This window comes from Aquarana catesbeiana, linkage group LG11 (assembly GCF_042186555.1).
Source record: "Aquarana catesbeiana isolate 2022-GZ linkage group LG11, ASM4218655v1, whole genome shotgun sequence".
In the NCBI taxonomy this organism is placed as follows: Eukaryota; Metazoa; Chordata; class Amphibia; order Anura; family Ranidae; genus Aquarana; species Aquarana catesbeiana.
The window spans coordinates 85846883-85864291 of record NC_133334.1 but is presented as its reverse complement, the minus strand read 5'-3'; the positions used below and the strand labels follow the sequence as shown (position 1 = coordinate 85864291).

Below are 17409 nucleotides of genomic sequence, written 5' to 3'. Positions count from 1 at the left end.
TACAGACTGATTTTACTGTTGTGGGTTTAGTAACACTTTAATACAACAGCACAACAAAGAAAAGAAATACCAATAGCTTACATAAGATGTCACACTTGACAGAATAAATCCAAATAGCAGAAAGTATTAGGCATGTAGATAGTTAAAATAACCAGAATACAGTGTAACGCTCCCAAGCTGTACAGTCTGAGGGCAGGGCCGCTGATAAAGCAGTACAGCCAGCCCTCCTGTACTGGGCCCAGTCCCCATCAATTCAAAAGGGGGGCCCAGGCAGCTGCTGAGCAGGAGGGCCAGCTGTATTGCCTTACTGCAGACACTGATCCTCTTCCATCTCGCCCTGCAGAGCTGCCGGCTTCTCGTCCACTCTCTCCCTCCAGCTGTGCTGCAGGGGGATCAGTTCCAGCATCCATGTACCCATCTCCCTATTTTCCTGGCCCCCGTGTGTGCCCCTTTTCCCGGGAGCGTATCCGGCTTCGGTCCCCTCCTCTCCCATCGGCAGCTGCTGCAGGCACATAAGGGGATGTTTCAGGATGGAGAAAGGTGGAAGGGGCCAGTAAATAGGTCACATAATAATGATTTTAAAGTATTGTTAGCAAAAAATATAAATTTGATATTATCTGGGGGGGGGGGGGGGGGGGGGGGGCGGAGCGGGGCCCTGTCATGTAGGCATTATGGGGCCCTGTGATTTCTTCCCACAGACAGCAGCCTATACTTTAAAGAATGGAAAATGATCATACATATTATATTCTGACTGTACAATCTCCTTTATGTCTACTACAAACTGTGTAGTGCAAGATCCTACAAAATGGATATAAATCAAGTTGTTTAGCCAAGTTCTCACATTGCATAGTTTGTGTAAAACGAAAATATTGTAATGATGGATTGAACAATTAGATTGTGAAGCATATGTCCAGCTTTAGAATCAAGAGGGGTGATTTACTAAAGGCAAATAGGCGGTTCACTTTGTAAGGGAATATCCTCTTAGCTTAGTGAATGTGACAAAAATTCACTTTGCAAAGAATACAGAATCAGGTATAAGGAAAATAAAAATACTGTACATTTCCTTGCACATGATTAAATGGTGAAAGTCAGCATAGCGTCCCCACATTCACAATGGTGATTTAGGCCGGTGCGAATTGTAGCGGCAGGAATTTTCAGGTTCCTGCTGCGGCTGTGAGCAGCTAGGTGCGGCCGCCAGCCCCTGTTCACTATAATGACAGGTTGCCGGCAGCTGCAGCTATTTGCGGCTTCCTGCACAGCCAGCAATTGCCTGCTACGATCACCGCTGGACGCACTTTGTGTGGGAAAGGGAGAATGCTGTTGCAACGTGCAAATTCCTTTGCAAAGTGAATAGCCAATTTGCCCTTCATAAAACAACCCAAGCCTCTGTATGTAACAGAATTCAGTTTTATAGTAAAAAGCCATAATCCATTTATGGATCCATTTATCCATTTATGGAGCCGTTGGGAGTACTCTGGGCTTATAAATTGTAAATCACTTTGTGTCCCCTTTTCAAGAACCAAAGAAGCCCATTAACTCTGATTTGTCTTGATTATGGTACATCAATGTGATCTTTATGTACAATTTCTACATTGAGGAGCCATGTACCGATGTATGATATCACAACATAAGGCAGCCCCCTGCTCCTTACATTTTCCCTTTTACCTGCTGTAATGTTATCTTTCCACTTTTGCAAAAGACATTAAAATATTGACACACAAAATGTATTCTGCATAAAAATATGATAAAAACATATGATATGCATAAAAATATGAGTGAAGATTACAAGAAAACCCCCTTTGTGATTGGGTTGGTTAACTATTTCTTTGTGCGGCCGCATGAAGAAAACTCATTTTATCCTGCTGGGACTTTACGATCTGTAGTCAGAATGTAACGGAAGATGGAAGCAAGTACCAGTTTTATACAGGCTGCAGCAGTACAATTAGAGGGTAAGTGTGTGCGTCAGTGGGGGCGTGTCCAAGATGGCGCTGGGAGCAGACGTACCTTAACAGAGCTCCCGTCCCCGGCACCAAATCCTGCTGAAATCCTGGTGATAGAGACCTGTGCGACAGCCACCATCCTGCGGAGTGCTTGCAGGGGGTTCGGGCGATGCCAGCGGGCAAACAGCACGGCAAACAGAGCGATTTAACGAACCCTGGGAGCTCCCGGCCTACGCTGCGGCCTACGACACAAGCAGCCCGCCACATGGAGGCCCAGACGGATCCCCCATCTGACAATGGCATCCAGGCCGGATCGGCAGCGTTTGATGCCCTGATGCTGGCGATCACGAACTGCCAGGCTGCTCTTACTACAAAAATTGAACATGTGCAAACCGAAACTGCCCTTTTCCGCAGGGACATGGACAAGTTCCGAGACCGCGTGGCGGAGGTGGAGCGACGGGTCTCGGAGACGGAGGACTGTCAGAGGGAACATCACACAGACCTCCAGGCCCTAAAACTATGAGTTAAACACCTGGAAAATAGGGCTGAAGACACCGAGAACCGTAACAGGCGTAACAACCTGCGGGTTCTTGGCCTTCCTGAAGGAGCAGAGGGAGAAGACCCGGTGGTGTTTATGGAGAAGCTGCTGCCAACTTTGCTACCCAGAGCTGTATTCTCTCCCCACTTCTCTATAGAGCGGGCTCACCGTATTCCGGCGTCAAGAGGCCCCCCAGGGAGCTCCACCGCGCACTTTCATATTCAAACTGTTGCACTACCGAGACCGGGATACAGTGCTGCGGGCGGCTAGGCTGCAGGGGGTACTCAAATTCCAGAACACAAAACTCCTTATTTTTCCAGATTACACGGTGGAAACAGCGCCAGCGGAAGGCTTTCGACCATGTCAGGGGTATGCTGCGCCAGAAGGGAGTAAAGTATAGCATGCTATTTCCGGCACGGCTGAGAGTTCAAGACGGGGAGAGGATCCAGTTCTTTACATCACCCAGAGAGGCTGCAAAGTGGGCTGAAACACTCCCCGGTTAGCTTATCCCAGGTATGCTAGCCTTTAAGCAATGGCTCAGAGTTCCCCTCCTTATATGCTTGTACACTCTTCCCCGCAGTGGCTACCCTCTAACTGAATAATCCGACTCAGCGGGTGAGTCATAACTTTGCTTTATATAATACCATGTATAGCTGACCAATCTTGGGAATAGCCTACTCTTGTGCAGGTGCTGCTCCTCCATGATATTCCTGCTCTCCCTTCAAGTCCCTTTTAAAAGAGAGAGGAGGAACCAAATAATCCCCCTATCGCGGGGTCCGAGACCTAATTGGGAACCCTCCTCTCAGGCTGACACATACATACACCTCTGGAGAGGTGCACAGGGCGATTATTAACTAAAACTTTTATGGCAGCCCTGCAGATCTACCTTTCCCAAGATATGCTCGTCTGAGCTGGGGTGGACCGGTGGGACTATTCTTCCTATCCTGCTCCCCCCCCCCGCTACACCGTGGGGCGGGGGATGGGGTTGGCGGGGACTGAGATTGACTTCTCACTATTATTTTGACATGCCATTCAGGGAAGAGACTAGACTGAATACTTTTGGAGCCAACGTTCGTCATGATCCAGGTCGGATGGTTACAATTTGCAGCGCCGAGACCTAAGCTTGTGCCCCCTGGGATCCGGGAGATCTACACCTGTTATCCTTGCCGAACTACAGACCTCTTTTTCTTTTTGTGATTTTTTGTATCACATTTTGTTTCCCCCCCCCCCTTTTTTTTTTTCATTTACAGCCAAGCCTGTAGTAGGAGGTTGAGCGCCTCTTGCACATTATCCTCATGTTTGGCTGGGAAGCCAACTTTTGTTTGGGAAAGGAAGCCCTCCTGCTGGACTTTGGGATGGGCGGGGTGGGGGGTGGGGTTGGTGGGTTAAGTTGGTTTGCAGTTGCAAGCCCTGAGTTATCACTTTTTTGTTTTTTTTGGGTTACGACAGTACGATTGGTGATTATCTTGACCAATGTTGCGAAGTGCTTAATGTTTTTAGTGTGCCTGACCGGATCTGGAGGTTTTGATGGGAGAGGCCTGATTCACATCTATTACCCTTTAACATTTATAGACAGTATCTATGTCTTCCCTTAGGATAATTTCCTGGAACACGAGGGGATTAAATTCTCCTATTAAGAGATCATTAGTATTCCAATTTGTTAAATCCTACCACCCCCACATATGTGTGTTCCAGGAGACTCACCTGGTGGGGAAAAAAACTTACAGCCTTAAAAAACCGTGGGTAGGGTATCACTACCATTCTACCCACTCTGCATTCTCTAGAGGGGTAAGCATTCTAGTCCTAAAATCACTCCCCTTCAGGCTTCTCGATCTGGCTCTAGATCCGGAGGGCAGGTTTGTGGTGATACATGCCTTGTTATACAATGTGACATGGGTAATTGTGGGCCTATACCTCCCGCCCCCGGCCTCCCTTCAAGTATTAAATCAGATTACAGCCAAAATAGCCGAATTCTCTACTAATAATGTGCTTCTACTAGGAGACTTAAACCTAGTCCCTGATGCGGGACTGGATAGACTCCTTAGTGCGGGTACGACCAGACAGGGTCTGTCGGACTGGGCACTTACCTATGGTTTTCATGATATTTGGAGGTGGAAACATCCTCAGACCAAGGCATATACCTGTCACTCAGCTTCCCATAGAACCTTCTCCCGCATTGACTTGGTTTATGCGGGAGGTTCGGTTCTTCCTAAGGTCCGGGATGTCAGGATCCTCCCACGAGGAATCTCAGACCATGCCCCGATCCTCCTCGAGCTGGATGCTTCCATAGCCCAGTCAGACAGGCTCTGGCGACTCTCTAGATTCTGGGTCTCGGACGCGGATGTGGAGCAGAAATACACGGAAGAGTTAGAGTCATACTGGCGGATAAACCCCGACTCTGCCTCAGCCTCTTCGGTTTGGGATGCCTTCAAGGTATTCTCCAGGGGACAGTACCAGACCATAATAGGGCTTGTCCGTAGATCACGTAGAGAGGAGCTAACAACCCTTGAATTTGAGGCTCAGAGACAGGAAGCCCTATACGTTAGAGCCCCTGACCCACTAATTTATGCCAGGTTGCAGTCTCTTTTGGGGAAGGCTCTCCTCCTGAGGACGGCGCTGACACAGAAGAGACTTCATCAAAAGCAGAGGATATTTGAGCAGGGAGAGAGATCAGGTCGGTTCTTGGCCTGGCTCTCCAAGGAAAAATCAATGGGAATGTCTATAGGTCAGATCCAGGCTGGGGACGGAACTCTCACCTCCACGCCCAAGGGAATTAATAGGGAATTTGTCTCTTACTACCAAAAGTTATACAGCTCCCAGGTAAACTACGAGTCAACAGAACTACTAGCATATCTTGAGGATATTGACATACCAACCCTTACCCAGACCTATGCTGCCAAACTAGATACCCCTATCAGAATAGAAGAAATACAAATAGCACTTAAAATGATGCAGACGGGTAAGACACCAGGACCGGATGGCTTCCCGGTGGAATTTTATAAAACGTATGTAGAACATCTGGCCACTAGACTCCTCTCTCTGTTCAACAAGTCCCTTAACGACGCACACCTCCCTGACTCCATGAGTGAGGCGGTGATTGTAGTCATACCTAAACAGGGCAATGATCCGACCCAATGCGCTTCCTACCGTCCCAAACCCCCTCCTAAATGTAGACGCAAAAATCCTCGCCAAAATCCTTGCAAACAGGCTGAACATGGTCCTCACGGCCTTGATACATCCAGAGCAGACAGGATTTATGCCAGGTAGGGGAACAGACATAAATATCCGCAGATTGCACACACACATTGCCATTGCCTCACCCGATAATCCGGGAATAGTAGCCTCACTCGACGCGGAAAAAGCTTTTGATTCGGTCGAGTGGGGCTACTTATGGGCAGTCCTCTCTAAATTTGGATTTGGTCCGAAATTCCTGACTTGGCTACAGATGCTCTACGCCCAACCCAGAGCTCGTATCCGCACTAACAGGGTCCTCTCAGAGGGATTCAAGCTGGGAAGGGGTACCAGACAGGGGTGCCCTCTCTCTCCGGCCTTGTTTTCGTTGGCACTTGAGCCATTAGCCATCCTCCTTAGAGCGGATGAGCACATTAAGGGCATTCAGGTTGGCCCAGTGGTGGAGAAGGTTTCGTTATACGCGGACAACTCTATCCTTTACCTAGCAGATGCCTCTGGATCACTAAGAGAGGCCCTCGTGGTGTTTGATAAATTTGGACGTTTTTCGGGCATCCGAATAAATCGATCCTTTTCCCCCTCTGCCAGTCGTTGTCGCGGGTAGATACTGGAACCCCGTTGAGATGGGTGGATGAGTTTACCTATCTGGGGGTAAAAATAGGGAATGATTTGTCAGGTTTCCTAAACAGAAATGTACTCCCCCTGTTAACTCAGCTTCAACAAAGATGCTCTGCATGGAGATCCCTTCCCCTGTCTCCGGTGGGTAGAGGGAACCTCTTAAAAATGATTTACCTACCAAAATTCCTTTATTATTTCAGAAATACCCCAACCTCCATCCCCAGATCTTTCTTCCGCTGGTTGGAAAGTATGGTGATCTCCTTCATCTGGGCAGGGAAACCCCCAAGGATAGCAAAAAATACACTTTATCTCCCATTGTCCGGTGGTGGTCTGGCGCTGCCTAACTTCCTGATGTATTACTGGGCGGCAGTCCTGGTGACAGTGAGATGGTGGTTTTCACAACCTAAACTGAACCCTGCAGTCACCTTAGAGGCGGCCATACTAGGATCGTATGCAGCGCTATCTAATTTGCCATACAGGGGACTGAGGGCTAACCCTGCAGTCACAAGTCTTATGAAGACTACAATTCAGGTATGGAAAGCATCCAGAGCTTCCCTCCTGAACACAAATCTCTCCACATACTCCACTATAGGCCAACCCTATGCTTCCTCATCTCTTTACTATCCCGGATCCGGCAATTTGGGCTGAGAAGGGTATCACCGCGATAAAACATGTAATGCCTCAAGGGGTTATAATTTCATTCAGGAAACTACAACTAGCTCACAACCTTCCGAGGTCTTTTCTGTTTAGATATTGGCAGCTACATCACGCACTAAGGGCCCAATTTCCCTCTCAGATGACATTGGAGCCCGACCCAATAGAGCGCCTTCTGACCTCGGGGATGCTGGACAAACCTCTTTCCTCCCTATATCTTCATCTAACAATAGCTCACGAGGGTAAGAAGAATGGATCATTGACCAAATGGCAGGTAGATATCCTGTCCCTGGGTGAGGAAGAGTGGGAGGAATGTTTAACCACGTTTATACCTTCCATGATATCAGCTAAGGATAGATTTATCCAATTGAAGTTTATACATAGGGCCTATTATACGCCGGAGAGGCTAGCTAGAATCTATCCTACCCTCAGTCCCAAATGCACCATATGCGAACTAGATACGGGCACCTTTTATCATATGGTCTGGTCCTGTCCCAAAATCCGCCCATTCTGGAGTTCGATTGCAGACACTCTGGAGAGGATATGTGGAGTCGAGACACCTCTAGACCCAGTAACTTTGCTGTTGAGTCACTTAGAGGACATAGAGGGAGACCGTTATACTAAATTATGCTTAACATATTCGCTATTCTATGCGAGAAGGGAGATACTCCTTAAATGGAAACAAAGAGAGGCCCCAACTAAAGAGACATGGCAAAAGAGGAGTGTGTTACCATTATACCGTATCACCTATGAGAGCAGAAACTGTCCACAGAAATACGACAAAGTGTGGTCGAGCTGGATTGATGCATGTGGTTAGTCCTAGATCGCGAGTGTGTTTATCCGGAGAAACCCGCGTGGGGGACTCACTCTTTAAGAAGAGAGAATCCGGGAATACCCTATCCCCCTTGTTCTCAGGGCCATATCCTAGTTAAATTGACCGGGGGATGGGGGTTTTCCCCTCACCCCCTTGCCTGTGCCCTTCATACCCCCCCCCGGGACTTGGGGGGGGGGGGGGGGCGGGTGTGGGTTGGAGTGGGATATCTGCTCCTATCTCAGTGTGATACACGAGGGGATCACCCCCCCGATTCAAAATGGTTAATAATAATCCATCGAGCTACACCCATTGACTTCAACAATCTGTACTACACCTTGTAAGATTGGTTTAACTTAACTCATACTGAAGCATTGTTAATGTTATATAATTAATCACCTGGTGCTTGATCCTTTGTACAATACTTTTATGATGTACTGTCTTGTTTTGTGTTCAGAAATAAAAAACTTCTCTGTTAAAAAAAAAAGTGTGTGCGTCAGTGAAGGTGCTGAAGTACTAGATTTTACCAATAGGGGGTGAAGTTAGGATTCACACATCATAGAAATCAGCAAAACAACAGCAGTGCTGTGTAACGGGAGTCCCTTTCAATCATTATGGAGGCCTATTCACACCACATGTTTTGGGCTGTTTTGCTCAATACAAACCCAACACAAGTGTAAATCCATTGTTTCTAACAGGGCCAGCTCACAACAGAACTCTGCATTTAAACGCACCATAACACACTGCAACATATTACAATGCATCACAGTGTACTACGGTTAGGATTAAAGAAAGAAAAATAAAAGTATTTTGGCTCCTGCTGTGAAAAAATAAAAAAAAGACACACACCAAAAGCTCATAAAAAAGACATTTCAATGCACATCGACTTTAGTGCGTTTAACTCACAAGGACGCATGATAAACACAATGCCAGTGGTGCTGCAATGCCAGCCTATGTGCGTGTTTGTGTGTGTGTGTGTGTGTGTGTGTGGGGGGGGTCAGTGCAGGGGGTCTAGAGTTAACATTATTAGAAATCTCCCTTTGAGGTTACAGTCAATTTAGCAAATGCTCTTTTTTGTCATAGTGATACCACATCCACTTACAAACTGCAGGCCTTGATAACGTGCAATGGGAAAATCCTTGACAACATAGGTGGGATTGTACGCACAGGGAACTAGCACATTTTCTACCTTGGATTCCTCGATCATTGGGGCTGGAAATAGATAAACAGATCAGACATTACATTCCTCACAGCCAGTGAAGCGCTCAGATCTACACAGCAGGACAGGAATAAAGCAGACAGCTGGTTAGTCACTAAACAGGTTTGAACACATTTGCCCTGATAGGCGAAATTCTCCTCCTAGCTTCCACAATCTTCTTAACATTTAGCATACTTACTCATATAAAAAGTGTCTCGAGGGTCTGGTTTTAAAATATCAACAGCAAATTCCTCCCTCCCCAGTGGCAGATGGTGGCTTGCAACACTGGAAAGAGTGCGTGGGATGTGGGAAACCTCGTTCATCTTGAGCGATGTTTCATCTGGAAAAAAAGACAAAGGGTAAACCTTTTCGGAAGCTCATAAAAAAAAAAAAAAACAAAAAAAAAAAAAACAAAACTTAGAGGCACTATTTCCATCTTGCTTTTTTATTAAATTACGACTAGCATTACTGTCTGCCTCTAGGTGTGCAATAAATTATAGTGGACCTATAGCGAGACCTCAGATGAGGACAAGGGTTAAAAGTACCCATACGTGACTGTTTACAGAGTTCATTCCCGACTAGCAGATCATATCCTATACTTGCATAGAGTTTCTCTTATGTCACTCAGAGATTACTCAACAAAACATAGTATTCTGTTGAACAGGTGACTCCATTTCAGAAGTACAACTCTATGACTTTTATAATTAGGTCTTTTTTTCTGTAGGCATCTATATAATGCAATGCCATGGCACTGGTCATAAGGTCTCTGCCAGGGGATCTTCCAGACTGAAATTAGTAGTCCGTTTAAGAAACACGACAGTTGTTTTGCCTGTACACTTCTCCGATGACAGCACCCCAAGAGCCATACTATCATTATTATTATTATTATTATACGTAGTTATATAGTAGGTGAGGTTGAAAAGAGACACAAGTCCATCAAGTCCAACCTATGTGTGTGAATATATGTTCAGGTGCTTATCTAATAGTCAATTTGAAACTATCGATGCCCCCGCTGAAACCACCGCCTGTGGAAGGGAATTCCACATCCTTGCCGCTCTTACAGGATTAATATAGTGCCAACAGTTTACGCAGCGCTTTACAATATAAAAGGGAGACAATACAGTTAAAATACAAGAGGATTAAGAGGGCCCTGCTCAGAAGAGCTTACAATCTAATAGGATGGGGCAGGTGGTACAAAAGGTTGTAACTGTGGGGAATGAGCTGATGGAAGTGGTAAAAGATTAGTTGGAGGCGTGATGGGCTTCCCTGAAGAGATGAGTTTTCAGGGATCGCCTGAAGGTAGCAAGAGAAGGGGATAGCCAGACAGGTTGAGGTAGCGCATTCCAGAGGATGGGAGAGGCTCTGGAGAAATCTGCAGACGCGCATAGGAGGGGGAGACGAGAGAGCTTGAAAGTAGGAGGTCTTGGGAGGAGCAGAGAGGACAGTTTGGGTGATATTTGGAGACAAGATTGGTGATGTAGCTCGGGGCAGAGTTGTGAATGGCTTTGTATGTTGTGGTTAGTATTTTAAATTTAATTCGCTGGGCGATTGGGAGTCAGTGTAGGGATTGGAGGAGAGGGTTGGCGGACGCTGAACGGTGGGTAAGGTGGATAAACCTGGCAGCGGCATTCATGATAGACTGAAGAGGGACATACTAGCAGAAAGCTCATGGCCATTAATTACTATTATAACAGAACTGTAAGTTTTGAGGCTGTTTGCACATCGGTCCACTTAGGAGTAAGATTTCAGCTATAGGTGGGTCTGCTTCCACCCGCCTTGAAGTTTTGTGTGTTCCCCATCTACTGCTGCATTATCTATTTAATAAAATCCCTTAAACACCCAACATGGAAGGATGAACTCCTGGATTATGACCACAGAGGAGTGCAAACAAAGGAATATAAACACAAAGATCTTACCACTGGAATCCACTGAAATGTAAGAAACCAGTAAAGTAATTTTACTCTTCAGTTTCTACCAAACAAAATATCAAGTTTGGGTGGACTCATGCTTTAAATTTTACTGCACCAGTCATATAATTTAATTTTGTGCTGCACTTTCTGTAGTAATACTCCCTGCTATTCTCTTATAAGGCATTACATTGGTCTACTATGCATCAGAAATGAGGATTAGGTCACATATGGGAGAATCAGAGCTCCCCAAGCCTAGTCTGCATTACTCATTGGGGTTGATTTACTAAAGGCAAATACAGGAAGTCCCCGAGTTTAGAACGACTCTTATTTATGAACGGACCTCAATGCCGGCCGCTTGTGCTCCATGCTGGTCCTGGATACCTCCAAACAGCTATCTTTCAGCGCCGGACACATCCCACACTGCAGTACTTCATGTACTGCATGGCCAGAAGAGCCCCAGATAACATAACTGCATGCCCAGAAGTGCCCGAAACATCCCTGCACAGGCTGAAGTTACACTTAAAAATGCACTGTTCCGACTTACACACAAATTCCACTTAAGAACAAACCTAAAGTCCCTATTGTGTTCATAACTCGGGGACTGCCTGTAGACTGTGCACTTTGCAAGTGCAGTTGCGCTAATTTTCCCCAAAGCTTAGTGAATGTTGTGACACTTCACTGTTTTTCACGTTATTCTTTAGAATAACCAATAAGGTGCAAGGAACATAAAAAACAGATGATAGAAATCAGCAGAGCTTCACCACATTCACTAAGCTCTGGGTAACATGCGTGCAACTGCACTTTAAAGTGCACAGTCTATCAGCCTTTAGCAAATCAACCCCATTAAGTAATATTCAAGTCTTCACACAGCAACATGTTATATCCTCAGACAAAAGGGGAGGGAATTTAGGGTGGCCAGAAGAGTAGATCCTTTATTGTTTCAAAGATCTCAGACCAGCATATTCCTGAGAGACAAGTTATATATTTAAAGTGACTGTAAACAGGTAGAAGTGCTGCAATGGATCAGTCTTCATAAATTGAATTCAAATTCTGTTCTCCTTTTTATTTTTCAATTGCATGTCTAAAATACTGTTAATCCTGCCAATTCTGGCTTGCTCCTAATGCCCTGGTAGCTTGATTACTCCACTGTGTGTGCTCCTGTACAAGAGCTACACATAGCATGCTTGCAACGTCCTGTAGTCTCAGTTCTATGTCACAAACAGCCCAGAAGAATGACTGGCAGAGAAGCCTGGGATTTGAAATCAAGAAGCTGACAGCAATGCTACTAGCATTTGTGACCTGCTACAGCTACAAAGAGGAGCAGTTTACCAATTCTCAAATGTGGTGGCTGCATTCTTCAGTAACACACTTCCTGTCTTAGGGTGTCTCCATTCTGGATGGAGAAGCAATGCAACCACCGTTGGACACATTTTTGTTTTTAATAATGTTTTAAAGTAGCAGGGTCCCCAACTGATTTACCAGCCCTAAAATTCTGATAGAAATACAAGTAATAAAAAGTTAGAGAAGTGCCAATTAGCTATCACATGTTAAGGAACTCTAGCCAAAACCATTCTCTTTTAGTTTTGGATAGAGTAGGGGGGTCTCTAAACAGACCCTTCGCTTACCTTTATCCAGCCATTGGGGCACTGTTTCTCCCACTAATATGGGGCTTAAATCCTTCCACTATCACCAAAAGATGAGGCACAATTTATCCCACTGACACCAACGATGAGACACTATTCCTCCCACTAATACCAATGATGGGGCCAGGGGCAGACTGACCCTTCTCTCACTTCGGCTGTAGTCCCAGAGCCCGCCGCTGAAGGGGGCCCGCCAGTGCCACCTGCTGGAACTCTCAGGGCTCCTGGCGACTATCTTTTCAGGCCCATTTGGGCCCCAGCGGTGTCTCGGAGGGTAAGGGGGGAATGCGATCACACAGAGCAGGGATCTCCTGCTTACCTGGCAACTGCTGTCTTCCGACGGCCCACCTCCTGGCTCCTTTGACAGATGTCACACTGGCTCAATGCCGGGGGACATGTGCTGTCTATCAATGGAGGCGGGACATTAGATGACAGCAGCCGCCAGGTGTCACAGCAGGAGATACCTGCTCTGTGTGATCCGGCAGCTCTCCTCTCTAACCCCTATGCACTAATCAGGCTGCATTGATGGGCACTGGTGAGGCTGCATTGATGGGCACTGGTGAGGCTGCATTGATGGGCACTGGTGAGGCTGCATTGATGGGCACTGGTGAGGCTGCATTGATGGGCACTGGTGAGGCTGCATTGATGGGCACTGGTGAGGCTGCATTGATGGGCACTGTACTTTGTGCAAAATGTAGGAGTGGGCCATGGGCGAGATCAGGGGTGGGTCATGGGCGGGGCCTGCCAGGGGGCCCTTGCTTTATTTGGTCCGGGGGCCCTGAGTGTTGTAAGTCCGCCCCTGGATGGGGCAGTATCCCTTCTCCTATTGATGGTCCTTTGTTTTGAATGTTTGGAGACCCCTGGGATAGAGTATGGAAAGGACAGAACCACTCACTTTTTACTGCTGTCATGTCTCCATTTGGCGAAATTTCTTCTTACTTTCTGTTCTGGTGACATGACACTTCTCAACAGGGACACAATCACAAATACCTGGCATGGCTTCTAACCCTTCCTTACTTTGCTAAATAATGTACTTCTATAGTTAAAGATTTATATATCGTTTGAAACATTGTGAAGTAGACTGACATGTAAGAATTAAAAAAAAAAAAAAAAAACACAACACACAACAAATTTTATTTTTTTAATACTAAATAAGTAAGCATTTTCCTTGTTTTAGTAACTGTTCCTTTAAAGAAAAAAGGTTACAAGCTCAACCATAAATAGTAGATTTCTACCTGTATAGAGAGACAAGTATGGGGAGTCCACAATCTCAAATTTCATACCAGGGAGAGCTAGACGCCACTGAAATAGAGACAAAACACATTTTAAAAGGAGTACAGGTACGGTGCACGCAATTTACCTATATTCAACCTTCCTTCACATTACTCAAAGTAAAACACTGAGGAATATCAGGTCATTTTGGACAAACACACAAATGAAACTTAAACCGAAATCTTACAATGGTCTAAAATTGTTACACCAATTCTTGTAATACCGCAACTCCTGCTGTGATATGAATCCTTTTGGGATTACTACAGACATGCTAGTAATGACCATCTGAACAAATACATGTTTAAAATGTAAAGCTCACCTGTAATCAGATTAAACTACCAATTTGACCACAAGAGAGGAACCCAGGGGTTTCTGAGATAAGGTTTTAGGGAGACCCGTTCAAACCTCAAATTCAGTTCCTGAAACAGAATATAGCCCTCTCCCACCCCATGTCACACTAATGACTAGTATTTTGGATTGATTGCCTCCCCGGACTAGGGCCCCGTACCAGTGTTTATGTCAGTCTGTCCAACAGAAGCCGGCCGTGTATGCTGGAAAACCTGCAGCTGACCGACTCCCGATCAGAACACAACAGCTGAGTGGGGGAGATCATTCAAATAACCAAATAACCTTGCATGGTTAGTACAGGGTCTCTGACCAGAGCTGTCAGAACTGTTATGCCCCGTACACACGGTCGGATTTTCCGATGGAAAATGTTTGATGGGAGCTTGTTGTCGGAAATTCCGACCGTGTGTAGGCTCCATCGGACATTTTCCATCAGAATTTCCATCACACAAAATTTGAGATCTGGATCTCAAATTTTCTGACAACAAAATCTGTTGTCGTAAATTCCGATCATGTGTACACAATTCCGACGCACAAAGTTCCACGCATGCTCGGAATCAAGCAGAAGAGCCGAACTGGCTATTAAACTCCATTTTTCTCGGCTCGTCGTACGTGTTTTTACGTCACCGCGTTCTTGACGTTCAGAATTTCCGACAAGATTTGTGTGACCGTGTGTATGCAAGACATGTGTGACCAACATCCGTCGGAAAAAATCCATGGAGTTTGTTGTCGGAATGTCCGATTGTGTGTACGGGGCATTAGTGTGTACCCGGCTTAAGGATTGATATCAGGAAATTAACACAAAACACTAGATATAAACACTAAACACTTTATCTCAACCGTAAAGCATGGTGGGGAGGGAAAGGGATAAACTTTTCTCCCACAGGGTACAGCCTGCCTGACCTCATTGAAAGACCAATGAAAGCCAAATTATAGCAGATTGTCAAGGTGTCTATGAACTAACAAATTAACTGTCTCATGTCACAGGAGTAAGGCTCAAAACACAGGAGTGACCAATTCTGTATCGGAAATGAAAGAGCCCTGACCTCATTCCATTGTTTGGATATTTTGGCAGCTGGCGAGTCCGACTGTCAAAAATACCATAGGCGATTTGGCCATCTGCGGTGTAGTGTAGATGAAGAAATCGGTTATAAAATCTATACATGTATAGCCAACTTAAAGTGGTTGTAAACCCCATTCATGAAATCTGACCTGGGCACATACAGGTACATCTCAAAAAATTAGAATATCATCAAAAAGTTAATTTATTTCAGTAATTCAATTCAAAAAGTGAAACTGATTTAGGTCAGGCGAGTTTGCTGGCTAATCAAGCACAACTATACCATGATCATTAAACCAGGTATTGGTACTTTTGGCAGTGTGGGCAGGGGCCAAGTCAAGTGGAAAATAAAATCAGCATCTCCATAAAGCTGGTCAGCAGAGGGAAGCATCAAGTGCTCTAGAATTTCCCGGTAGGGCTGTGCTGACTTTTGACTCGATAAAACACAGTGGAACAACACCCGCAGGAAATATGACTCCCCAAATCATCATGGACTGTGGAAAATGTTGCATTTCATTTGGAAATTAAGGTCCCAGAGTCTGGAGGAAGAGTGGAGAGGTACAGAATCCAAGTTGCATGAGGTCCAGTGTGAAGTTTTCACAGTCAGTGATGATTTGGGGAGCCATGTCATCTGCTGGTGTTAGTCCACTGTGTTTTATCAAGTCCAAAGTCAGCTCAGCCCGCTACCAGGAAATGCTACAGCACGTCATGCTTCCCTCTACTGACCAGCTTTATGTAGATGCTGATTTCATTTTCCAGCAGGACTTGGCACCTGCCCACACTGCCAAAAGTATCAATACCTGGTTTAATGATCATGGTATCACTGTGCTTGATTGGCCAGCAAACTCACCTGACCTAAACCCCATTGAGAATTAGTGGGGTATTGTCAAGAGGAAGATGAGAGACACCAGACCCAACAATGCAGACGAGCTAAAGGCCACTATCGCCTCCATTCCACGCCGCAATGATACAGTAATTCAGTAATGCAAAAGGAGCTCCGACCAAGTATTGGTATAGTGCATACCATAATGTACATGGACATACTTTTCAGTAAGCCAACATTTCTGTATTAAAAATCTTTTTTATTGGTCTTATGTAATATTCTATTTGTCTGAGATACTGAATTTTGGGTTTTCACTAGCTGTAAGCCATAATCATCAAAATTTAAAGAAAGAAATGCTTGAAATATATTACTCTGTGTGTCACGCATCTATATAAACTATATAAGTTTCACTTTTTGAACTGAATTACTGAAACAAATGAACTTTTTGATGATATTTTAATTGTTTGAGATGCATCTGTAGTGTTTACTTATCTCTCTCCAAAGCTCTGAGTGCCATGTCTTTCTGCTGCTCTGTTATCAGCTTGATAACTTTTGACAAGCTCTCTGACAAAGGAGATAAAAGCAGCTGGAAATTTGTGTCAGGGAGGGAACTTTGAATTGACAAGCTCTCTGCTTATCTATCTCTGACTGCAGCTCTGCAAGTTTCTTCTTTCCTCTGCCTATGTAGGGGGGTGCCTCTCCTCCAATCAGCTCACACACAGTGTATGCCCAGACTCCACACCCACTGCTGAATGAGGAAGAAAGATCTGTAACATGATGTTCACTTTCTAAAGAATGTAGAAAGGGAAAGACAGCAGATATACATGCAAAACTTATCTAGGGAGATTTGTTTAATCTCTGTGGATCATCTGAGGCTAGGTTATGCACTGGTCACTGCACTGGTTATAGGAGAGCATTTACAACCACTTTAAAGCAGATTTTGGATAGTATTTTCCTTCACTTGCTGTCCCATAGCCAAAACAGGAAGCAAGATAAAATCCATCCAAAATGAGTGAATCCCTGGCTTTTATCCCCATTGGGATTTTCCTTCACTTTTGAATAATAGAAAATAAAACAAAAAGAGAAGGTGAATCTCCATATAGGGACAAAGACAGCAATAAAAACTGACAGGTGTTCTCCACTCTGTCCAAAACTAAAAAGTTTTGCCTTTAGTTTTACTTTAACTGCTTCAGCCCCGGAAGATTTTACCCCCTTCCTGACCAGAGAACTTTTTGCGATTCGGCACTGCGTCGCTTTAACTGACAATTGCGTGGTCATGCGACGTTGCACCCCTTTTTTTCCCACAAATAGAGCTTTCTTTTGGTGGTATTTGATCACCTCTGCGGTTTTTATTTTTTGCGCTATAGACGAAAAAAGAGCGACAATTTTGAAAAAAAAACGCATTATTTTT

At 45.1% G+C, this 17409-nt stretch overlaps 1 protein-coding gene across 2 annotated transcripts in view; it reads right to left on the bottom strand.

The window, feature by feature from the left end:
- B4GALNT4 (beta-1,4-N-acetyl-galactosaminyltransferase 4) overlaps positions 1 to 17409 on the bottom strand; it is a 152583-nt gene that overhangs the window by 49544 nt on the left and 85630 nt on the right. For both annotated transcript variants that reach the window (XM_073604684.1, XM_073604683.1), the window contains exons 10-12: positions 13734 to 13800; positions 9148 to 9288; positions 8853 to 8962 (exon numbers count right to left, since the gene is read on the bottom strand). In XM_073604684.1, the coding sequence (XP_073460785.1) occupies positions 8853 to 8962; positions 9148 to 9288; positions 13734 to 13800 (318 nt within the window). The remainder of the gene's footprint in view (positions 1 to 8852; positions 8963 to 9147; positions 9289 to 13733; positions 13801 to 17409) is intronic.